At 42.1% G+C, this 23,620-nt stretch overlaps 1 protein-coding gene across 1 annotated transcript in view; it reads right to left on the bottom strand.

Moving 5' to 3' along the window:
* Positions 1-249: 249 nt before the first annotated feature.
* Positions 250-23,620, bottom strand: part of LOC137504874 (albumin-like) — a 40,637-nt gene continuing 17,266 nt past the window's right edge. The window contains exons 7-15 of the mRNA XM_068233471.1: positions 21,208-21,337; positions 17,972-18,183; positions 15,177-15,309; positions 15,003-15,100; positions 9,721-9,859; positions 8,057-8,280; positions 6,142-6,274; positions 3,708-3,771; positions 250-380 (exon numbers count right to left, since the gene is read on the bottom strand). Coding sequence (XP_068089572.1) covers positions 3,718-3,771; positions 6,142-6,274; positions 8,057-8,280; positions 9,721-9,859; positions 15,003-15,100; positions 15,177-15,309; positions 17,972-18,183; positions 21,208-21,337 — 1,123 coding nt within the window. The 3' untranslated portion in view covers positions 250-380; positions 3,708-3,717. The remainder of the gene's footprint in view (positions 381-3,707; positions 3,772-6,141; positions 6,275-8,056; positions 8,281-9,720; positions 9,860-15,002; positions 15,101-15,176; positions 15,310-17,971; positions 18,184-21,207; positions 21,338-23,620) is intronic.

Genomic DNA, 23,620 nt, shown 5'->3' with positions numbered 1-23,620 from the left:
TTTCCACTCCGACCCTAGCTCGGGATTACCACCAAGGAGGTTAAAAACAGGGAGTTGGTGATATCTATTTTTTTCTACTCTGCCAGTAGTAAAGATGATGACATACAGGCTGATTGTGGATCAAAAAAAATGCATGCAAATATCAATCATTTCTTGAACTCTCTTCTATTTTTTAACGTCTCACTTTGCAATGTGTTGATTTATTTTGTTTTATTTAGAGCAAAACAAAATACTCAAGACAATAAAAGGTTATAGTTGTCAAACTTTATTGTTTATAGTAAAATTATGACAGTGTTATTACATGAATCTTCGGAATTTTCACTTTGTTTATGTTGCTGGCTTACAGAAGTCTTGCTCAATAAGCTTGGGAAGCTTGCAGCCTGTTCAAGAAGATAAAGCTTGTTATACAGAGATTTTGACACCTGACCATAAATAAACATGTCCTGTAAAAAGATGGAAAGTTTTCATGTCCCACTAAGCTATTATGTTTTTGTTAAATTAACACATTGCTAATAGTTTAACAAGGTTAAACTAGTGGCAGGTGTACTTTATTGCAATTACTATATATTTTTTATTTAAGGTTGTTGACAACTTTTCAAATTGTCAGTGTTCACAACAATTTCTGAAACACCAATATTGTACCATAGAAGAAAGTCACCATGCATCTGAAAGAATACAAAGCGGTAGACCCAGGCCCGGATTAACATCACTGGAGCCTATAGGCACAGATGTCCTAGCACCTTAGACTTCGCCCTCCATGAACCTACAAACCCACGCCAAACCACACCACAAGTGTACTGGCCCAGCTGTCACTTCTCCCTTACTTCCCTTGCCCATCATAGGTAGCTACAGGTGCCCCTTAGTATTAGGTAGCCAGAGGTACCCTCAGTATTAAGTAGCTAGAGGTGCCTCCAAGTATTAGGTAGCTAAAGGTGCACCCGACTGAAAGGAGATCTGGTCAGTGGAATGCCGAGACCTGGGTGAGTAACCTTTTACAGTACACTCCACTTGGTACTCTGCATAGATAAGGCGGGTGGGAGGTGCTTGAGGAGGGGAATGAGCCACCCCTCCATCATCAGGCGCCTGTAGGCACGTGCCTACAGTGCCTTTTGGTAAATCCGGCGCTGGGTAGACCAATCTTGCCATGGCAAGCTCCACTGTTCTCATAGCTTCTGTGAATACACACTTAAAGAGGAACTCCAGTAAAATCGATTCACCATCTGTGACCATCTGTGAAGCTGCCGCCGCCCCCCGCCAGCTATACATTACCTGATCTGGCCGGCGAGAGTCCCCCGGTCTCCGCTGTCTTCTTCTCCGCTCTGGGCTCCAGGGCTGCAGCTTCACTGAACTTTCTGTCCGGGGAAGTTTAAACAGTAGAGGGCGCTCTACTGTTTAAACTTCCTGTCCGGACAGTAAGAATTGAAGCCTGCCGGAGCCCAGCGGAGAAGGAGCAGCGGTGACAGCGGGGATACGCGCCGGCCGGATCAGGTAATGTATTGCCGCTAGCATCGGTCGTCGGACATTCGAACGCCGCTATCGACGCACTTCTGACCCGCCGGCGATCGTGCGAAATCTTCCGCACGGACGGATCGATGGGAACGATCGATTTTGGATAAAAAACGATTGTTCGGTCAGCGTTTGCGCAACGATTTCACAGCAGATTCGATCACAGTGATCGAATCTGCTGTATATCGGCGGGAAAATCGTTAAGTGTATGGGCCCCTTAAGTGTGCTGCTTGATGTCCACTAAAACACCTTGTCTGTGCCCAAAAGATTTGATTGAAATGAAGAGATAAGTGCCTCTGTGCACAAAAACAATGAACACTGAGGCACCATGTCCCCTAGAGAACATACATGTAATTTCATTTTCTGACCACCCACCAAGCCACATTTATTTTCCATCGCCTCTATGAGATGGAGGTAAGGATAACTCTATATATGGTATACTGATTGTACATGTTTAATGTGTAGTTTTAGTTTATTTTCAAACTGTTTGACCAGAACCTCCCTGAGTAAGTTTGTGTCAGCACTGTAGCCTGTAGGACCTTTGTACATTTGGAACTTGCCCTGATCTAGTACAATATGGGCCAAGCGTGCACAGAACAGTATGAGTGGCCACGACTGACCAAGTTAACAGAGCTCAGAACGGGAGAACGGAGCGGTCAGGGAGGATGGCCATGGAGCCCACAGTCCTCATAGGGCTGAGGGAGCCCCAGGTAAGTATAAATCTTAAAATCAGACTGGTTTCAGGTTTCCTTTAAGGGCGCTGCCTCTGAACATAGTTCAAATCCTGGCTGAAGCTAGTGCCTATCCAGTAAGGAGCCCTTGGTCAAGACTCCATAACACAGCAGGGTGGCCTACTAAGCACGCCCTTACTGGTTGCAGCTCTCAAGCATTATGAAATTCTAAGGGACTCCATACAGAAATGTTTGTGTCCATACATGTGTGTGATGATCTAAGAATGAACAACTAGTAAATGGTTGCAGCTAAATTTAAGCATTTTTGTCAATCATGGGGTGTTGCTTCTCTTTGTCAAATGGGAAAAACATTCCTTATGGGATGTAGCTGTAATGCAAAACAAATGTAAAGAACAAAAGCAGTCCAGCATATCACAACGTAGAAAGACTAACAAAGTCAAACACTTATGTTGTAAAGTAAAACTGTACGGCAGCCATGTTTGTTGCTGTGAATATACACTGTTAAGCGATGATGTGCATTCCATCTGTGATTGGGGGTTATGGACATTTCTCAACTATACTATTGCACTGTTCCATTTATATGGTGACCTTCAGTGTTACTTTTCTAGATGAACTAGTACAACGTCAAAGATGGATCGGCACCACTCCAAGTGAAGTAAGTATAAGATCTATTATTGCATGTGCAGCAAAGCTATAGCAATATTGGTATGGCGTTGCTGCACATGCAATGTACGAGCTTATACTTACTAAACTTTGAGTGGTGCAGATCAATCTTTGGTGTTGTACTGGTGTCTACCCCTGGCTGGGGACACAGGGGTAGGGATCGTGGCACAACGCTATTATCCTTTGGTGGTGCTCCTCCTGACTGCTGGTTCTAGGTTTCTTGATGAACTGACAGAACAGGCCTAGTAGTGTAGTCAATGGCACTGTCACCTAGCAATGCAGGGGTCCCCGGGCCAGGACACTGTAAGCAATTGAACTGTGTATTCTACATGCATGTGTGGTTTCCCTCCTGGTATTTGTAATCTCTTCCCCCATCTCAAAAACATTCAGATAAGTTAATTTGCCCCCCTTCCCTAAAGCCTGGTACACACCATGCAATTTCCCATCAGATAGATGGGTCGAATAGATCATTTCCGACAGGTCCGATCTGTTTTCCATTCGTTTTTCTGATCAATTTGCATAGAAGTGATAAGAAAATTGATCAGAAAAACGATCGGAAAGCTGATCTGATCTGTCAGAAATTATCTATCGACCCATCTATCTGATGAGAAATTGCATGGTGTGTACCAGGCATTAAATAGCTACAGAATATAATTACACTATGCCTATGGTAGGGTTTAGCTCCTCTGAAGGGCAGTTAGTAGTACTGCACAAGAGGCTGGTACTGTAAAAATAAATAATATTAGAGGTTGAAAGTATAATAATACACTGCAGTTGTAGATTAGCGCACTAAATGCAAAAAAAAGGTCTCAAGATTCATATTGATTACAGTACTATGTGTTTTACCTGTTCCATATTAGTGATGATCATGATCAATGGCTCCTCGAATTTTTCCCTCAAGCCCTGGCTCCTAAAGTAAAGCATGGAACAAAATTAAAACATAGCTACTGCTAAAGTCACAATTCATGGAAATCTACTGGACACACACTGGGCACAATCCATTTCACTTTTTCGCCTGAGTTTTCTCCTAGGAGATCATTTTTTCATCTCCTGTTTAAAATAACTTTTGCACTCTGCAATCGAAAAGGACCAAAAAGTAGGTGAAACAGTTCTGGCAAACTTATTCTGAGTACTTTCTTGCTTGCTGGTGGCTTAAAAGGCATTTTATTTATCATGTGAAAATATCCCCTAGGAGAAAACGTAGGAGAAAAAATGAATTGAATTTGGTACACTGTGTATAAGCTTTTCTAAATCTCGGCTTAATGTTTTGATTGAACTTGGACCTTTGTTTCTTGCCATGAATGAAAAAAATAGAAGCACAATAGAAAACTGCATGGGAAAGTGTGGGAAGTAAAGTGCAGATGTATGTTTCACCCCACTGTCATTACAATTTTTTTTTTTTACTTTCACAGGCTGATTGCTCGTAAGATTACAGATGCCGGTACAACTGGAACCTCTGATCACTTCACCATGCAGCTTTACTGACAGAAATATCCAGCTATGATTGCTTGTAAGATTACAGATGCCGGTACAACTGGAACCTCTGATCATTTCACCATGCAGCTTTACTGACAGAAATATCCAGCTATGATTGCTTGTAAGATTACAGATGCCGGTACAACTGGAACCTCTGATCATTTCACCATGCAGCTTTACTGACAGAAATATCCAGCTATGATTGCTTGTAAGATTACAGATGCCGGTACAACTGGAACCTCTGATCATTTCACCATGCAGCTTTACTGACAGAAATATCCAGTTATGATTGCTTGTAAGATTACAGATGCCGGTACAACTGGAACCTCTGATCATTTCACCATGCAGCTTTACTGACAGAAATATCCAGTTATGATTGCTTGTAAGATTACAGATGCCGGTACAACTGGAACCTCTGATCATTTCACCATGCAGCTTTACTGACAGAAATATCCAGTTATAATTGCTTGTAAGATTACAGATGTCGGTACAACTGGAACCTCTGATCATTTCACCATGCAGCTTTTACTGATAGAAATATCCAGTTATGTTGCTTATAAACTCAGTTACCACATCTACGTTTTGTGATTAAGCTGACACATTTTCATATGCACTGCACGTTATTGAGTATTGGCTAGATCCACTATCAAGTTAGGAGCAACCAAAGGAGCTAATTGCAAGCAGTAAATGTATATCAGCATCGCACAATAGGAAATAAAGAGAAAAAATGTTGCTTTAAGATATAAATGGTAAAAGCAGGTGAATGAATGCTCAGAAAAAAACAATATTACAGTGGTGGGTAAAGATGAAATGGGGTCCTAGGCAAGGCAGTAGTTTTGGCTCCCCTTTTTGGTAATCTGAGCTGGGAGGTGGTTCAGAGAAGGTGGCATCTGGATCTGGAGGCAGCCTGCCAATCCCTTTTGAATCATTAGTGCTTTGCAGATGTACTGCTGTGCTCTTCCTGGCTGCATCTGAAATGATTACACTCCAGTGGACAAATGCAATCCCTGGACCTCAGTCTTCTACGATATGCTGTTCTGCAAAGATTGATGATTGGATGCAATTATTATTGGCTGTGTATTGGGCTGACAGGACAATAAAACATGCGATACATACCTGAATGTGGCTGTATATATGTGCCCTGTGGGCCGTTTCCACTGACAGATGGGATGCGATGCGGCTACGCATCACTTATTCTCCCATTCGGGAGATGCGACTACCCATGGGAGGAGACGAGACGCGGGTGCGGACTTGCGCGAATCTGCAGCATGCTGCAGATTCTTGTATCACTCTGCACTGCATAACGATCACACAATGGAAACTATTCCATTGGCAAGCAATGGTTTTTAGTTCTGTCGTGGAGCGATGCGGCCGGTAGCGGCATCGCACTGCATGCAGTGGAAACAGGCCCTTTATTTTATGCCTTTATAAACCGTCCTGTATTCACGAACCATGAACTCAGAATAACACCTCTGACTCTGAAGAAGCAACCTGGTCATTGGTTGGGAAACGTGAGCTAGGCTATTGAAATGATGACCAATTATGACCAGCGTGTATTAAGAACTTTTTTATGCTATATCACTTGTATGACTATTTATTGGCATTACCATTAAAAAGTTATGTTTTATGCATAAGACTACTAAGCCATGAAACCATCAATTTGTATTTTGTTTGTTTTTGATTCTGTATTCAGAGGGGTTTCTTCCTCCAGATACGAGAACCATTATTTAAAAGGGTGATGATATGATCATAGGTATTCATGGATAAGCAGAGTATTGGGCAGTACATCAGTCACATGAATTACCTCAGCATCAAAGCAAGCCTTGTGGTCAGCTGCTGCACAGCATTTTCCTAACATTTGCTTGAAGGATGTAATAATTGAGTCCAGTTGCTCTTTCTTAAGCTCTAGATCATGTTTCAAAAGAGTAATCATCAATCTGTAGTGAAAAATACCAGGTTATTCTACTGTAATATATTAAGAAAGGGAACACAAAATGTAAAGAAACCCCTTTTATTAGAAGGTTTTAAAATTGCATGCTAAAAGCATATAAGGCAACTTTACTTTATCTTTTCATCTATTGCTGTGACCTGCTGCGAGCTTTCTGAAGAAGACATGTATTTGTGACATTCTCATGGATTGTTTTCCTTCAATCCCACTCTGATTCCTGCTTTTGTGCCTGCCCCGATTATCTTTAAACCTCAGTGGGCCAGATTTATCAAAGCATTACCAACAGTTTTTTCTTCTTAATCAGTTCTAACCAGCAGGGGGAACTGTTCTGCATGATAAGAAAATTCTTAAATCTTACTTAATAGCAGCAGTTGAGCGTGAATTTCTAGAACTGCACTACAGTTAAGAAAAGTACAAACCCATCCCTAAACTGCTGCAAATGAAGACGTGCTTAAAGGACTTACTAGGCGAAAAAGTCACAAAAAGTTAAATACCTGCATGTAATATCAATGCACGGAGGGCGCCGTCCGCGCCCTCCGTGCCGTTCCGCCGGGTCCCCGCAGCTCAATGTGCCCCCCGGCCAGTCCTGACCCCCCAGCCCGGGTCGGGCTCTCCTTCCTCCACAAAGATGGCAGCCGGAGCTGGCCGCGCTGCGCAGTCCGCATATGCGCGAGTGCGGCTGCGCAGCTCTAGGGCCTCCCCCCGATCCACGCAACAGGAAACGGCCTGTAGCGTGGATCGGGGGGGAGGCCCTAGAGCTGTGCAGCCGCACTCGCGCATATGCGGACTGCGCAGCCACGGCCAGCTCCGGCGGCCATCTTTGTGGAAGAAGGAGAGCTGGGGGGTCGGGACCGGCCGGGGGGCACATTGAGCTGCGGGGACCCGGCGGAACGGCACGGAGGGCACGGACGGCGCCCTCCGTGCATTGATATTACATGCAGGTATTTAACTTTTTGAGACATTTTCGCCTCGTAAGTCCTTTAATAGCACTTCTACAGATTGTGCAAAAGTGCAGGCTAGGCATGGTTTGTGAAGGGCTCCCTCCCTCCCCCCCACACACACCACCACCACTGAATTCCTCACTGCCCTTATCGATACAGCAGGTGTATTGTTATCTCAGCAACAGCAATTTCCCTCACACACTGCACTGTCTGAGAAACCTTCCTAACTCCTCCTATTTTACAACAGTTTAAGAGGAAGCTGCACTATCTGGGGATTTTGTAAGATGTCTGAGACAGTTCTGCATGGATTTCTAAAAACCTACCAATATTTTGTCTCAAACACTCTTGATAAATGCCCCCCTCAGAGCGTGTATCGATACAGCAGTTGCATTGGTTACGTCAGCAACAGCAATTTTCCTCACATACTGCACTGTCTGAAAAACCCTCCCATTTTAGAACAGTTTAAGAAGGAAACTGCACTATTTGGTGATTTTATAAGATGTCTGAGACAGTTCTGCACAGATTTCTAAAAACCTAATCTTCTGGCACACTGACACGCACAGCAGTAGTAGCATAGAGATCGCTAATGAGCTACTGCAGTAAATGCTGTTATAAAACACTGCAGTACTCATTGCTTTATTTATGGCTAGCATATGAGTAAACTAGAGTACTGAAGAATATCAATATAAATAAATTCTAGAATAACTTCTTAAAGTAGCAAGTGGTCGAGAGATATTTATACCGTATGTGTACGTGATAATATACTTGTTATATGTACACTTCAAACATACTAGTATATATGTATATTATATATAGTTCTTGAAACCTACTTCTTTTTCATGTGCTCTTGCTTCTCTTGAGTACCATCACAGATTTCTGGATCAACATGGAATGAGTCCTTGGTAAATGGTGGAGGCTTGTATGTAGTGCTTGAACCAAGCTCAGTGAAGCAAGGTCTTCTATTAGCATATGAGTCTTGGCAACAGTGTCGTACACCATTATTTATGAAGTGATCCTTTTCCTTTTTACACATCTTCCCCAGGAGGATATCTAGCTGTGGGAGTCAAAATAAAACATAAGAAACTTTAGAAAGATTATAAAGGCAGACAAACTGGAATATCTAATGGTCCCTGCTAACCATTCATGAAAATATGCTTCTTTCACTGGTTCGATCACCTGAGTTTTCATGTTCATTTGCTAGGGTACACTTTGCTGTAATTAACTGAATTGATAGCTTATGTTTTACAATATTATTTTGCAATGATTTAGTCAGTGTTTGCCCAGTGTAAAATCTAACCTCATTCAATTTGCATACCTACATTTTTCACAGGTGCTGGCATCTTTAGTGCTGGCAAGGTGTATAACTACTGACTGTTATTTCCACCTCTGTCTGTTGAGCAGAAAAAAATCAGTGGATTCTCTGATTGAGGGCAAACGACTTCAATGACACGGCAGACCATCCCTGGGGGTTGGGGCTACATACTAATATCCTGTTATATGAAGATGTAAGAAGCTTTTACGCCACTGAAACTAAGGCAAAAATGGATATCCTGAATAATTTTGTATGATTTGCTATATGTCAGTCAATGTATTCCTATGATGTATGTGACAGTTTGCAATCTGACTATAAATAGCAGAAAACTTTTAGAGCTGTAACATCCTTTCACTTAGCAGATTACATAATAAGGTGCAAGATAGTTGGAAGCATGTAATGGTCTCCACATCAGTTCAATACAAGATATAACCTTAAAAGGAACATGTAGTGAGAGGCATATGGAGGCTGCCTTATTGATTTCCTATTATAAAATACCAGTTCTGCTGATCTGTGGCATAATAAGTGTCTGAATACACACCTGAAACCAGCATGTGGCTAATTCAGTCAGAATCAGCTGATCTGCATGCTTGTCAAGGGTCTACAGCTAAAAGTGTTGGGGGCAGAGGATCAGCAGAGCAGCCAGGCAATTTGCATTCTTTAAATGGAAATAAATATGTCAATCTCTCTTTTCAGTTTCCTTTTAAAGTGGCTTATGGCAGTAGATAAGATATAACTAACCATATGTACTTGTACTATACCTCATCTGATTCTAATTAAAATAATCTTTGTAAACAAAATATGTTTAGGCGGTAAGTATGATGCATAGGCTACTCAGATCACAATCATTGTGTGACTGTGGACCTGAGAATTAGTTAATTACCTTCAACAGAACATCCAAACTTAGATTAAAGTAACAGTCACTAGTCATCTTATTTCAAGCTTGGATGTTTTATTAAAGATCATGAAGGAATTTTATGTAAGACATCAGAGCAGGCCACAATCCAGATCAAGGTATTATGTCCTAATGTTTGGATAAGAAATTGATGAATGTGGCACATTACTAATGTGCATACAAGTCTTCTATTTGCCATCTCAAGTTATGTAATTTCACATTCACATATGTAGAAATAAGCTGGCTGCAGTTAAGACATAAAATAGAATACAAATAAGATAGCCTACTTTGTCTTCAGCACAGGGTTGCCTCTTGTCCTCAGGTAGGGCACAACACTTGGTTCCAATTTTGGCCATCGAGTCTGTCATATAAATCATTGTATCATCAGATACCTCGGGCATTTTTTTAACATATCGATCAAGCAACCTAACAAAACGAAAAAAGAGAAACATGACATTAAAAAAAAGGAGGGAAAAAAACAGAATTTCAAGCATACAAGTAACTACAAACATAAAATACAGGAACACCTCAATGTTAATATTGCAAAAGTACCCTGTATACCAGTAAGGAGTCTATGAACTGAGTGATGCCAAAATACAGATTTCAAAAAGTGCAATGCTGCCAGTCTGCCAAGTGTAACTAGTGTTAAAATGATACAGAAAACGTATTCATTATAAAATACGCTATCCAAAACAATGACATGATTGGGCATAAATGAAGCAGAAATAAAAGTGTAAAGCAAGAAGAAGTTCTAAGTTGAGCTTAAACTCAAATATGCTATAGGTTAGATAAATATGAGGATAAACAGCCAACGGATGGCCAGGACTGCAATATCACCTGATCTAGGATTCTCCAAGATACAGGCCCATTTGCAATTCACTTTCTCTCCTACGTTTTCTTCCAGGTGATATTTTCACACCTTGTCATAAAATGCTTTTTAAACCACCAGCAAGCAAGAAAATACTTTTTCACCATCTTTTGGGAACTTATATTATTTGTAAAATGCTTAAAGGACTTATGATGCGAATCATAAAAAAGTTAGGTACCTCTTTAACACTGCAGTCCTCCTTGTAGACAGCCCGCACCATCCCTTTCACTTTTCAACATTTATTGTGTTGTTGCAGGCTCCACAGCAAACACACAAACACAGAACATTTATATTGCGCTTTTCTCCTGGCGGACTCAAAGCACCAGAGCTGCAGCCACTAGGATGTGTTCTATAGGCAGTAGCAGTGTTAGTGAGACTTACCCAAGGTCTCCTTACTGAATAGGTGCTGGCTTACTGAACAGGCAGAGCCAAGATTCAAACCCTGGTCTCCTGTGTCAGAGGCAGAGCCCTTAACCATTACACTATCCAGCCACCACTAGCGGCTATGCGAACTGCGCAGTGGCAATCCTAGTGCGGCTGTGCAGGTCTAGAGCCTTGTCTTCCCCGTGTCATTGCTCCCAGCGCTCTCGTAGACGTGTGGGCTCTAAATTTAAAGCGGCAATCCTTATCTATATCAGATAGGGTGACCCTGGGGAGGGTCGGGGTCTGCTCCGGAGCCTGCAACAACATAATAAAGCTATGGAAAGTGAAAGGGAGGATGCAGGCTGTCTACCAGGAGCACAGCAGTGTTAACTGGTTGCCGACCGCGTCACGCCGATGGGCACGGCTGCCGCGGCAGCACCAGGACTGCCTAACGCCAATTGGCGTAAGGTCCTTGGGGCCTGTTTTGCAGGAGATCACGCATCTCCGATTGGTAGGCGGAGCTCTGCTCTGCCTTCAACCTCCCAGCGGCGATCGCCGCTAGGAGACTGTTAGACGGCGAAACCGCAGTCTAATTAGCTTGTACAGAGCTGCGATCCATGGCAGCGCTGTACTAAGGACAGTCAAGTGGTTAAATAACTTTTTCTTTTATGATTTTCATTGAAAGTCCTGTAAACTATAAATTGTAAAATGCTTTAAATTGAGTTTAAAGAGAATATGAAAATTATCTTCTAGGAGATAACTCAGGTGAAAAAGTTAATTCCATATGGGCCACAGTGTCTAAAATTACTAAAAGGGATTCTTGTTTAGACCAACATTTTAGGCTTATTGATACTACAGATAACATTTTAATATCACCATTTTGGTGTGCATGATTGTGTATTTTATATGTGTTCTTGTACAGTCACATTTCTTTGCATCATGCTAGTTATTTGTTATTAAGTGGTTTTGTTTCTTTGACTTTTTATTAGGATTTTGGAAACATAGGATAAATGAAACAGGCACCATAGTGACAAAAAGTAGAATTGTAAATTATAAGTATAGTAAATTATTCAGAATATTCACTTTTACATTAATTATTCTGATTTGACCATCAGAAACACATACTATAGCTATATATCGCTGCTATGAGGAATGCCTCCCTTCCTGCACCAAGCATTCTGGGAGTCCAGGTATTATTTGTACTGGCTTCAGAACACTGAGTATACAAACATTTTGCAGCAATACACATGACAAGACTAAATATGTTGCCACCTGTGATACATTTCAGAATGTAAATCGGGGTAAGGAAAGATTTTACACAGGGCAAACACGGACTTAGTTTAACTACAGTTCCACTTTAAGTGGTTCGGGAACAGCCGTAATATGCCTGATGCAGTGTAGTTTTAACCACCTTACCCCCGCGCGTACGTATTTCTCCGCCCCTTTTTCCATCCTTTAACAACCAGGGACGGAGAAACACGTACTTTCCGCGTTCCCGACGCTGCCCGCGCTCCCGCTCGTAAACACGCCGCCCGCCGCTAGTAAACACGCCGCCGCCCGCTCGCCCAGAGATCAATGAATGGGAAAATCCATTCCCGTTCGTTGATCTAAGCCCCGCAATGATCAGCTGCTCTCCTATGGGCAGCGCGATCATTGTGAGAAAAAACTCACGTGTCCAGCCTCCTTATACTTCCTCCAAGCTTCCGGAAGGAAGCTTGGAGGTCGCATTAAAACAAAAAGTTACTGTGGCCATCTTGTGGCCAAATAGTAAACTACACCCTACACATTTTTCACATACAAATAAATGACTTTTACACATAAAATTAACTCATTACCTCCCACACTCCCCATTTTTTTTTTTTTTGTAATTAAAAAAAAATAAAAAAATTTACAATTAAAAAAAATACATAAATAGTTACCTTAGGGACTGAACTTTTGAAATATTTATGTCAAGAGGGTATAACACTGTTACTTTATAAACTATGGGCTTGTAATTAGGGATGGACGCAAAAATGAAAAAAATGCACCTTTATTTCCAAATAAAATATTGGCGCCAAACATTGTGATAGGGACATAATTTAAATGGTTTTATAACCGGGACAAAAGGGCAAATACGTTTCATGGGTTTTAATTACAGTAGCATGCATTATTTAAAAACTATAATGGCCGAAAACTGAAAAATAATTATTTTTTTCCCCACATTTTTCCTATTTTCCCATTAAAACACATTTAGAAAAAAATAATTCTTGGCATAATGTCCCACCTAAAGAAAGCCTAATTGGTGGCGGAAAAAACAAGATATAGTTCATTTCATTGCGATAAGTAATGATAAAGTTATAGACGAATGAATGGAAGGAGCGCTGAAAGGTGAAAATTGCTCTGGTGCTCAGGGGGTAAAACCCCTCAGTGGTGAAGTGGTTAACACCGCCCATCCTGAGCACAAGATGCGTTTGGGCTTCCCTGCCATCTAAAGACAGCTGAGCTCCATACATCTGTAAGGAGCCAATTTCATTGGATCCTAACCCCCTGATCACTGTGATCCAATCACAGTGATCAGGAAGTTTAAAATATAAAAAAGCTTTGTTCCTTAAAGTGATCCTTAAGTCTATCAAAAAAAATTAGATTTACTCAACCTGGGGCTTCCCTTCCGGTTTGGCCGTCACCGGCCGACAGGCATGGGAACGCGAGTTATTCTCCGCGTTCCCAGCCATAATAGCAGCATAGGGGCGATATTATGGCTGGGAACGCGGAGAATCACTCGCATTCCCATGCCTGTCGGCCGGTGACGGCCAAACCGGAAGTGTTCGCCGGCGGGTGCAGGAGCATCTGAGCGGGGCTGCAAGGGCACCAATCGGCTGCAGAGGGCTGAGGGAAGCCCCAGGTGAGTAAATCTCATTTTTTTTTATAGACTTAAGGATCACTTTAGGGGGTCAGAGCCAAAAGGTCTGCAAGAGGTTACGTTTTCGATAGAGGGACCTTACAGAACAAATATAGGCACATTATAACTGCACTGGAGAAATCAAGTGGAGAGCTACAGAGGTCTTGCATTTTGCAATGGAAAACAATAAGGACACTACCCTCGTAGCAATTAACCGATTGCCGACCGCGTCACGCCAATGGGCGTGGCCGCGGCGGCAGCCCCAGGACCAGCTAACGCCGATTGGCGTAAAGTCCTGGGGCAGCAGTTTGCAGGAGATCGCGCGCATCTCCTGCTTGGTGGGCGGAGCGGAGCCTTCAGTGTCTGAGCGGCGATCGCCGCTCGGAAGACTTTTACACGGCGAAACCGCCGTGTATTTACATGTACAGTGCTGCGATCAGCAGCAGCGCTGTACTGGGGACAGCTGTGTGACACGGCTGTCCCTCTGGGGGACAGGAGAGCGATCGGCTCTCATAGGCAGAAGCCTATGATGGCCGATCGCCATAATTGGCTGGCTGGAGGAAGGGAGGGAGGGATAGCATTTAAATAAACAGTTTAAAAAAAAAAAAAAAAAACAATAATGTTTATTTAAAAAAAAAAAAAACATGGGGGGAGCGATCAGACCCCACCAACAGAGAGCTCTGTTGGTGGGGAGAAAAGGGGGTGGGGATCACTTGTGTGCAGAGTTGTATGGCCCTGCAGCTTGGCCTTAAAGCTGCAGTGGCCAATTAAACTGAAATTAGCCTGGTCACTAGGGGGGTTTAACACCATGGTCCTCAAGAGGTTAAAGGGAATCTAAAGTGAAAATACACTTATGATATAATGTATTGTATGTGTAGTACAATTAAGAAATAGAAAATTAGTATCAAAGATATGAGTCTCATATTGTTTCCAGTGAAGGAAGAGTTAAGAGTTTCTATGCAAAAGAGCTTCTCTGAGCTCTCCGACTAATTTAGTTAGAGAGCAGTGCTATTTTCTTACACATCAAAGAAACAGTGAAAGAACTTCGGATAAGATTTTACTGCAGGAAAGTTCAAAGGGTCATTAGCTCTGCTCTGTTTCATAGTTTAAAATGCAGAGTGTAGTTTGCAAACTGCAGATATCAGAGAATGCAATGCATATGCAATGCTATAAAAAAAAAGCTATATAACAAAATAAAAATGATGAGACTCTTTTCTTTGCTACTAATGTTCTATGAATTATCCGTACTACACATACAATTCATATTATGATTTTTTTTTTTCGCTTCAGTGTCACTTTAAGACTGGAAAAGACCACCTGATCACTCTTTTGGAAAATATCACAGTTTTGTTTGGGCATTATTAATTTTATAAAATGTGCACTATTGTGTGGAAAAGGGGTGTGGGGGTGAAATTATATTTTAAATTGCCCATATACAAATTTTAAAGATTTTAACTTACACAATGCTATATCCATATTCCTTGAGTTGGGCGAGGGCTCCGCAGTTCTGGTCACTTACTTCTTTATTTTTCTTGAGTGCAGCTTCAAACAGTTTTGGCTTAAGGAACAATAAAAGGAATCAGTACAAGAGAACTCATTGGATGGATTGTTTCATTAATAATGTGTAAACTTACCCCTTCCTTGATACACTGAGCAGCGTTATCATGACCACAGCACTTTGTGAGCAGCGCTTCATATCCTTTAGCAACTCGCAGCACAGACTGAACAGAAGATGATTGATGTTGTCTTGCAAACTCATGGACAAATCTACAGAAACAAAGGTATACTTGAATTGTATCTCTGAGAGGAAGAGTAATGTAGGCTTATCTACTGAGGATCAGTCAGCTAGGGTTGCTTTCCCACTGCACTCACTGCCCAATGCCCATACAATTCTATGGGCCTGCCTGTTCACATCTCTGTGTGGTAATGGATTGCGTTATCCTGACTCTCTGCCCACTTCAGAGGAAAAAAAATACTTCCCCAACCTGGAAAGTTTTTTAGCCTTCTTTTGCATTACTTTTACAGACTTCTCATGTTTACATACTATGTACAAACCAGTGTTGTACATAGTACATTCCACTGCAGGACTATAGCAAACAACTAAATGCTGTGAGTGGTCTGTCAGGGTCAGGGATACAGTGAGATGTTCAATGATAAATACAAAAATTGTGTAGCATTTGCTATTGATTTCAGTATGATGTGCTATGAAAGTCCACAGTTCCTTGCATATCATGGCAGATTCGCTGGACAGGCAAGGTTTAATTGCTTCCCACCCAGTGATCACCTTTGCACCACATGCTAAGCAGAATAATAAAAAAAAATAGAAAACTTTCAACAAATCAGGCCTGCTGCCATCACCAACCAAACGGTGGCAATATTAATGCAATTCAGTGGGTGAAAAATGTCAGTCAAAGATTCGCTTCCATTAGGCCTTGAACTCTCAATCACTTTTACGTTCAGCTTCATTTATTAGGGCAGATTACCTACAACATTTGTGCCACAAAGGAGTGGCAGGCATAATTTTCTTATTTGAATGATCAAAGATAACAATGGAATTTAAAGGACCCTGTTTTTAACTATTCTGCTTTAACATTTCTGAGATGTTTGTCAAATGCTAGTGCTGCCTAATTTTAACTGTGTCAGCATTAAAAAGTGCTTAGCTAGGACAGCACAGCCTAGTGTTATGCTGGGTACACATTTTGCGATTTCCCGCTCGATCCACGTGATCGATTGGATCGATTCGATTATTTCTAACATGTTTGATCGGGTTTCGATGGATACAGCCGTCGATTTTGCATACTTAATATGCAAAATCCATCGAAACCCGATCGAACATGTTGGAAATAATCGAATCGATAGAATCGATCCCGCGGATCGAGCGGGAAATCGCAACATGTGTACCCAGCATAAGTTTAGGGGAGAGCAGAGAATTTTGGAAATATAAAGCTGAGCAACAATAGGTGTCAAAAGGAGATTGGCTGACAATGCAATTATAGCATCACGCAGCAATACAAACTGGGTGGATTGCACCTTGCCATACCAGCTGATAGGCTCAAGAACAGGGATTAAGGAAAACTGCATGTAGGTTGAAGAACACAGATCCCGGCAGTATGCAAAGGTTTATTGTATCCCATAGAGTATATTACAAAATCCCTCTCCGATATGTAGGCGCACAGAAGTAAGAGTATGTGTAGAGATGGCCCGAACAGTTCGCCGGCGAGCAGATTTCTGCGAACATCAGCTGTTCACATTCGTAGCGAATAGCAAACATTTGGTGTGTTCGATTCGCCCTCTATACATCATCATTGAACTAAATTTTGACCCCTTACCTCGCAGCAGACACATGGCAGCTATTCAGCTAGCACCCCTTCCTGGATCTGCCACCCCCCTATCAAAAAGCAGTTGTGGTGGCCATATTGGATTAATTGTCTGCTGGTTGCTGACTGTAAGTCAGAGCAGGGACAGACTTGCTGCAGATAGGTAGGGAAAGCATTAGCTAGGGCTGTGTTCTTGTTCCTCACTTGCTGTGAAAGCACTTCAAACAGCCCTATTGAGGGCTAGCACATTGGTCTCCTGTGTTTTTTGTTTTTTTTGTATGTGACACTTCACAGCCCACTGACACCCAGAGCTGTGTGCACACTACTGCTGTTGCCTCATTAAGTTACAGGCATAGAACCACTCCTGTGCATTATTATTTGACTGTATTCTGATAGTACTATTGCATTTCTCTGTGTGTGACACTCCACAGCAGACTGACACCCAGAGCTGTGCATAATTTGATTCCTACTCTTTAGGGATTAAAACCCGACTTTGTGTCAACTCCATAATTTTGGGTGAGACTTTGGCATGGATCCTCCTCTGGCATGCCCCTGTCGAGGTGTTAGTCCCCTTGACACAACTTTTTCATCACTTTTGTGGCCAGAAACAGTCTGTAGGTTTTAAAATTCACATGCCCATTAAAGTCTTTGGCGGTTCACCAGATTCGCCTGTTCGCGAACATTTGCGGAAGTTCGCGTTCGCCGTTCGCAAACAGACAATTCTATGTTGGCAACATCGCTAAGCATGTGTTAGGCACAGAGCTTTGCATATTGATATGAAGTGGAGCAGCAGTCCAAGCCAAGGAGGGAGTTGCTCGGCAGCAGCAAGAAGGTTACATGTAAAGCAGTGGTGGACGGACAGTAAGAGTTGCAGGGCGCTGCTAAACTAGTCAGCATGAACTCTGCATTTTTTATTGTTTTGTTTTATTTGAAGTAGACTGTATTTGAAGACTGGTTTCACATATTAAAAGTAACATGTGAGCGTGTGCATTACTAAGCTAATAAAGGGTACATTTAGATTGCTGAAAGAAGACTGGATTTAAGCATGTTTGTCTCTTACAATATTAGTTTTAAAATATGTCTGCAATATAATATTTAAAGAGTATACTAACTTAGCCAAGAATCCATCTTTTTCTTTTTCGAAGTCCTCACACACATCTTCATCATGTGTAAATTTACTCATGTCATGCAGGTCAGCTGGTGGGTCATCTTGTGGCAGTGCATAAATGCAGGCCGATTGCTCAACCAGAGGCTTTTCACAACAAGCGTCTAATTTGCTTGAGTACTTTTCCTTGTCATCGCACATTTCTTTTGAGAGTTTCAGCTGCAGATAAAAAACACAATACATATATTTGACATAATAGATGTATGCAACATTGGCCTCTGCTGGAAAACTGTGTTTGTCATTAACAAAAAATTCATATTTAAACAGGAAGTAAATAAAAAGCGAAGACATCTGTTTTCTGGTCAACCTACGTATCTACTTTTGATCTTATGCTCCAAGTCTTGGGGCTTGATTCATCAAGCTGTGCTGCTAAAGCAGCGCAGCTTAATGTGAAGGAGCGCCCGCTTTGTCTGCCTTACATAGGATATGTAAGGAGTGTGCCTTCCTTAGTTACGCGCTTTGCTTACATAGCAACATGTGTAACTTTAATTGGGGGCGGTCCTGTGAAGTATCGTTACCGCGATACTTCACTCACGGCCGCTACTATGTTAATTTATATAGTTGTAACTAAGAAAGGCACACGCCTTACATAGCAGCAAGCGCTGCTATGTAAGGCAGGCAAAGCGGGCACTCCTTCACATTAAGCTGCTCTGCTTTGGCAGCGCACCTTGATCAATCAAGCCCTTGGACTTTAATGCTGGGAACACACGGTGCAACTTTCGGTCCGAACGAATGGAATCGGATGATTATTTCTAATCTGTCCGATTCCTTTTAACCTCCTTGACGTTATGATTCTTTCCAGGTTTTAGGGTCTAAAAGAGGTGCAATTTTCTCCACTCTTTCAGACCATAAAACCTGAAAAAATCATTCTGGCAGGGAGATCTGCAGCAGAATAAAAAATTTTCCTTCCTGGGCTTCAGTGCAGTTTTCACTTTGGCCACAAGATGGCGCTAATATACATATAAACGAACTTCTCTATATTTCTCTAATATAGAGAAGTTCGTTTTAAATATTAGCCCCGTCCCCGATGACGTCACGCCGCCACCGCCGCTCTGCCGTTCCAACTGGCCGCCGGGTCCCCGGAAGAATAGCGGGGACATGGGGATCCCGGCGGCCAGGGAAAGACCCCACACTGCCGGGGAGAGAGGCTGAAGTCCCGCTGAACACAATCAAGGTAAAGGCTTGTTTTTTTGATAGGTATAAATAAGCACAGATATACTGTAGATACTGGTTGCTTGGCAGTTGGAAACAGCTTTTATTTTCCACAATGCAACACAGCTCACAAACAGGAAACTGTCAGGACCTAGGTCCTGACATCACACTGTGGGAGGGGTTTTACCACAATATCAGCCATATAACCCCCCCCCCCCCCCCCTGATGACCTATTCGATAAAAGGTAAAGATTTCTCTTGGGAAGAGAGGTATCAGCTATACTAGATTGTGTCATTAATGCACACCTTTAGGATTGGGCCAATCAAATGCACGTCCTGCCATTACTGGTTGGCCCAATGCCAACTTACAATCAATTTTCATGCAAGCCAGAATCATTAGCATCCCATTGATCAGCTCTGCTGCAGATTTATTACTGTACATTGTACCTTATGCTTTCTTACACAGTAAACCCAAACAAAGAAAAGATTCAAAAATATTAGCATGGGAGAGATGAGTTGTGAAATAGTGACTAAACACAAAATAAGTTACCATGCAGACATTTCAATCCAATGGACTGAGAATAAAATAGCTGTAATGCCTGGCAGAGCTCTCGTTTTCCTTCAGCCACTATACCCCAATCTAGTGACGTAGCTCTGAGCTCCGTCCACGGTCTTCACCTATAGAAAAGGCCCCGCTTGTACAGGACACTGAATATGTCTCCTGACTTTGGTTACCCCCAGGTCTTAACGTGCAAGATATAGAGGCTGAGGCCGGGAAAACCAGAGTACCACCAGAGCAAAGCAAGACTATGCAGCTAGGTGATATCAGGTAATAGAATGGAATGCCCTTGTGGAAGAGATTACACAGATCACACCAGCTGCTATGAACAAGGGAGCAAGATTGCTCAGAGCGACCACAGCTCTGAGCTTCCGATAACCGCCACAATAAACAAAACAGAAATGGTTGCTCAGTGCGACCGCAGCACTGAGCATCTGATGTCCGCCACACTGAGTAAACAAAGACAGACAACAGAAAGATAGATTGTTTGCCAATCTAATTGTTTCCCCAGGAATAGCAAACATCCACTCGGGCTCAGACAAGACAAACAGGAAGGAACATAACTGATAAAAACCGCTGCTACAGTTACATCCTCAGAAACAGAACTAGCAGGAATACTACTAGTCACCAACGTGGTGAAGGCAGTGTTCAGGTTATCAGGATGGGAAAGACTTCACTGTACCCCTGCGGGTGCAGCGAACGTCCAAGCAATCAAAGCAAGGTAATGCAATACAATATACTTCTCACAAGGAACTCAGCAACCAGCTAAGGCAAAGCTGAATGCTATGACGGGCAAGGTGTTAGAGGAGGAGCAGGCTTTTCTATGGACATCAGCCAATGAGAGCAGACATGCAAATTCCCACACAGCTGAATGGTAATCACTAAATCCTGTGTTAGGGCCTTTTTCCACTAGCCTGCGATTTGCGATTTGCTTCTGATCGCAAATCGCAAGGTACATTAAACTAATGGAAACTGCAGCAGCAATTTCCATTAGTGCGATCCGATTGCGATGCGATTTTGGTCAAAGCGCAATCGTCGTCCTGCCGCGTTTTGTATGCGATTGAGCTGGACTATAATGAGTATAGTAGCTCAATCGCAATCGCAAACGCATGGTGGAAATTGAAACGCGATCGCATTTTATAGTGGAAAAGAGCCCTTAGGCTGATTGAAGGCTGCAAGTTGACTGTGAATGGAAAGGACTCAATACAAATGCATGCCATATTATGCAACAACATGCATGTAGGAAATCCAGAGCTATCCGGCTGCAGTTCAACTGCAGCAAGCCATAGGTGGATTAATGACAACATCCTGAGCTGCTCTGAACTGCAGAGTCATTGCAGATGGCAATTAGACTCATTGTGAATGCAATAAAAACCAAGCAACCGAATGCAAGTAGAGAAATCAAAACTGCTCAGTTACAGCTCCACTGCAACCGGCAGGAGGGATCCTTACAATAGCAATTAGTTTGCTTACCTTATCAGTCATACATTCGATTGCATCATGATTACAACAGTCTTCAGTCACATGTACAAATTCCATAGTCAGTTTGCTAGCATCTTCAAAACTTGCTTTAGGATACTTCTGGGAAACTCTTGACATTGTTCTGATTAGACAGAGAGGAGAGAATGTATGTGTTCCCCTTAAACACAGATGTATCACTATAGAAAATGTGTCCACATGAATTGCAATTTGATTGTCCTATCATTTAATAGGACCCATTTTTTTCACTCCTTTCCATCCTCACTTTTAGAAATTATTTAAATGGAAAACTTACACAATGTAAAAATTTCCACTCATTTTAATGAAATTCCAATGTAGTCAGAAATGTAAGATTAAAGTGATAAATGCAGAAAATCATTTATCCCATTAGCCCCATCGGTTATCCCAGTATCCCATTGCTCTGAGAACACTATACACATGTGTGAATGATCAGGCTTCATACTTTTATATCACATCTAACAGAAAATCAATCAAAATCACGGAGTGTAAGGCCAGCATTATATAGAGTAGTCTTATTATTATAGTACATTCATATAGTGCTGACATTAATTGTCCCTGCCATAGTCACAGTCTATTATCCCTAGTCTAAGGCCAATTTTTAGAGGAAGACACTTAACCTCTTAATATGTTTTTGGAATGTGAGAAGAAAGCACTGAATTGCCCAGAGGAAACCAACACATACAGGATCTTCTCAAAAAATTAGCATATTGTGATAAAGTTCATTATTTTCTGTAATGTACTGATAAACATTAGACTTTCATATATTTTAGATTCATTACACACAACTGAAGTAGTTCAAAGCCTTTTATTGTTTTAATATTGATGATTTGGGCATACAGCTCATGAAAACCTAAAATTCCTATCTAAAAAAATTAGCATATCACGAAAAGGTTCTCTAAACGAGCTATTAACCTAATCATCTGAATCAACGAATTAACTCTAAACACCTACAAAAGATTCCTGAGGCTTTTAAATCTCCCAGCCTGGTTCATTACTCAAAACCGCAATCATGGGTAAGACTGCCGACCTGACTGCTGTCCAGAGGCCATCATTGACACCCTCAAGCAAGAGGGTAAGACACAGAAAGAAATTTCTGAACGAATAGTCTGTTCCCAGAGTGGTGTATCAAGGCATCTCAGTGGGAAGTCTGTGGGAAGGAAAAAGTGTGGCAGAAAGTGCTGCACAAACGAGAAGAGGTGACCGGATCCTTAGGAAGATTGTGGAGAAGGACAGATTCCAGACCTTGGGGGACATGTGGAAGCAGTGGACTGAGTGTGGAGTAGAAACACCCAGAGCCACTGTGTACAGGTGTGTGCAGGAAATGGGCTACAGGTGCCACATTTCCCAGGTCAAGCCACTTTTGAACCAAAAACAGCGGCAGAAGCGCCCAACCTGGGCTACAGAGAAGCAGCACTGGACTGATGCTCAGTGGTCCAAAATACTGTTTTCAGATGAAAGCAACATTTGCACGTCATTCGGAAATCAAGGTGCAAGAGTCTGGAGGAAGACTGGGGAGAGGGAAATGCCAAAATGCCTGAAGTCCAGTGTCAAGTACAGGTCAGGCGCTTCTGCAGCTGTTTCTGGTTCAAAAGTGGCTTTATCTGGGGAATGCGGCACCTGTAGCCCATTTCCTGTACATGCCAGTACACGGTGTCTCTGGATGTTTCAACTCCAGACTCAATCCACTGCTTCCACAGGTCCCCCAAGGTCTGGAATCCTTCCATCTCCACAATCTTCCTCAGAGTCCGGTCACCTCTTCTTGTTGTGCAGCGTTTTCTGCCACACCTTTTCCTTCCCACAGACTTCCCACTGAGGTGCCTTTATACAGCACTCTGGGAACAGCCTATTCGTTCAGAAATTTCTTTCTGTGTCTTACCCTCTTGCTTGAGGGTGTCAATGATGGCCTTCTGGACAGCAGTCAGGTCGGCAGTCTTACCCATGATTGCGGTTTTGAGTAATGAACCAGGCTGGGAGTTTTTAAAAGCCTCTGGAATTGTTTGCAGGTGTTTAGAGTTAATTAGTTGACTCAGATGATTAGGTTAATAGCTCGTTTAGAGAACCTTTTCATGATATGCTAATTTTTTGAGATAGGAATTTTGGGTTTTCATGAGCTGTATGCCCAAATCATCAATATTAAAACAATAAAAGGCTTTGAACTACTTCAGTTGTGTGTAAGGAATTTAAAATATATGAAAGTCTAATGTTTATCAGTACATTATAGAAAATAATGAACTTTATCACAATATGCTAATTTTTTGAGAAGATCCTGTACAGGTAGTGCACTGGCCAAGATTTAAAGCTTGTACTCTACAACTGCAAGGCTGCAGTTACTCATGGGCTGAACATATCCACCACTCCTCTTTGTTTATAATACATCATTATTTAG

This window comes from Hyperolius riggenbachi, chromosome 1 (genome assembly GCF_040937935.1).
Source record: "Hyperolius riggenbachi isolate aHypRig1 chromosome 1, aHypRig1.pri, whole genome shotgun sequence".
In the NCBI taxonomy this organism is placed as follows: domain Eukaryota; kingdom Metazoa; phylum Chordata; class Amphibia; order Anura; family Hyperoliidae; genus Hyperolius; species Hyperolius riggenbachi.
The sequence above is the reverse complement of the archived record's forward strand: the minus strand, read 5'-3'. Positions and strand labels throughout refer to the sequence as shown.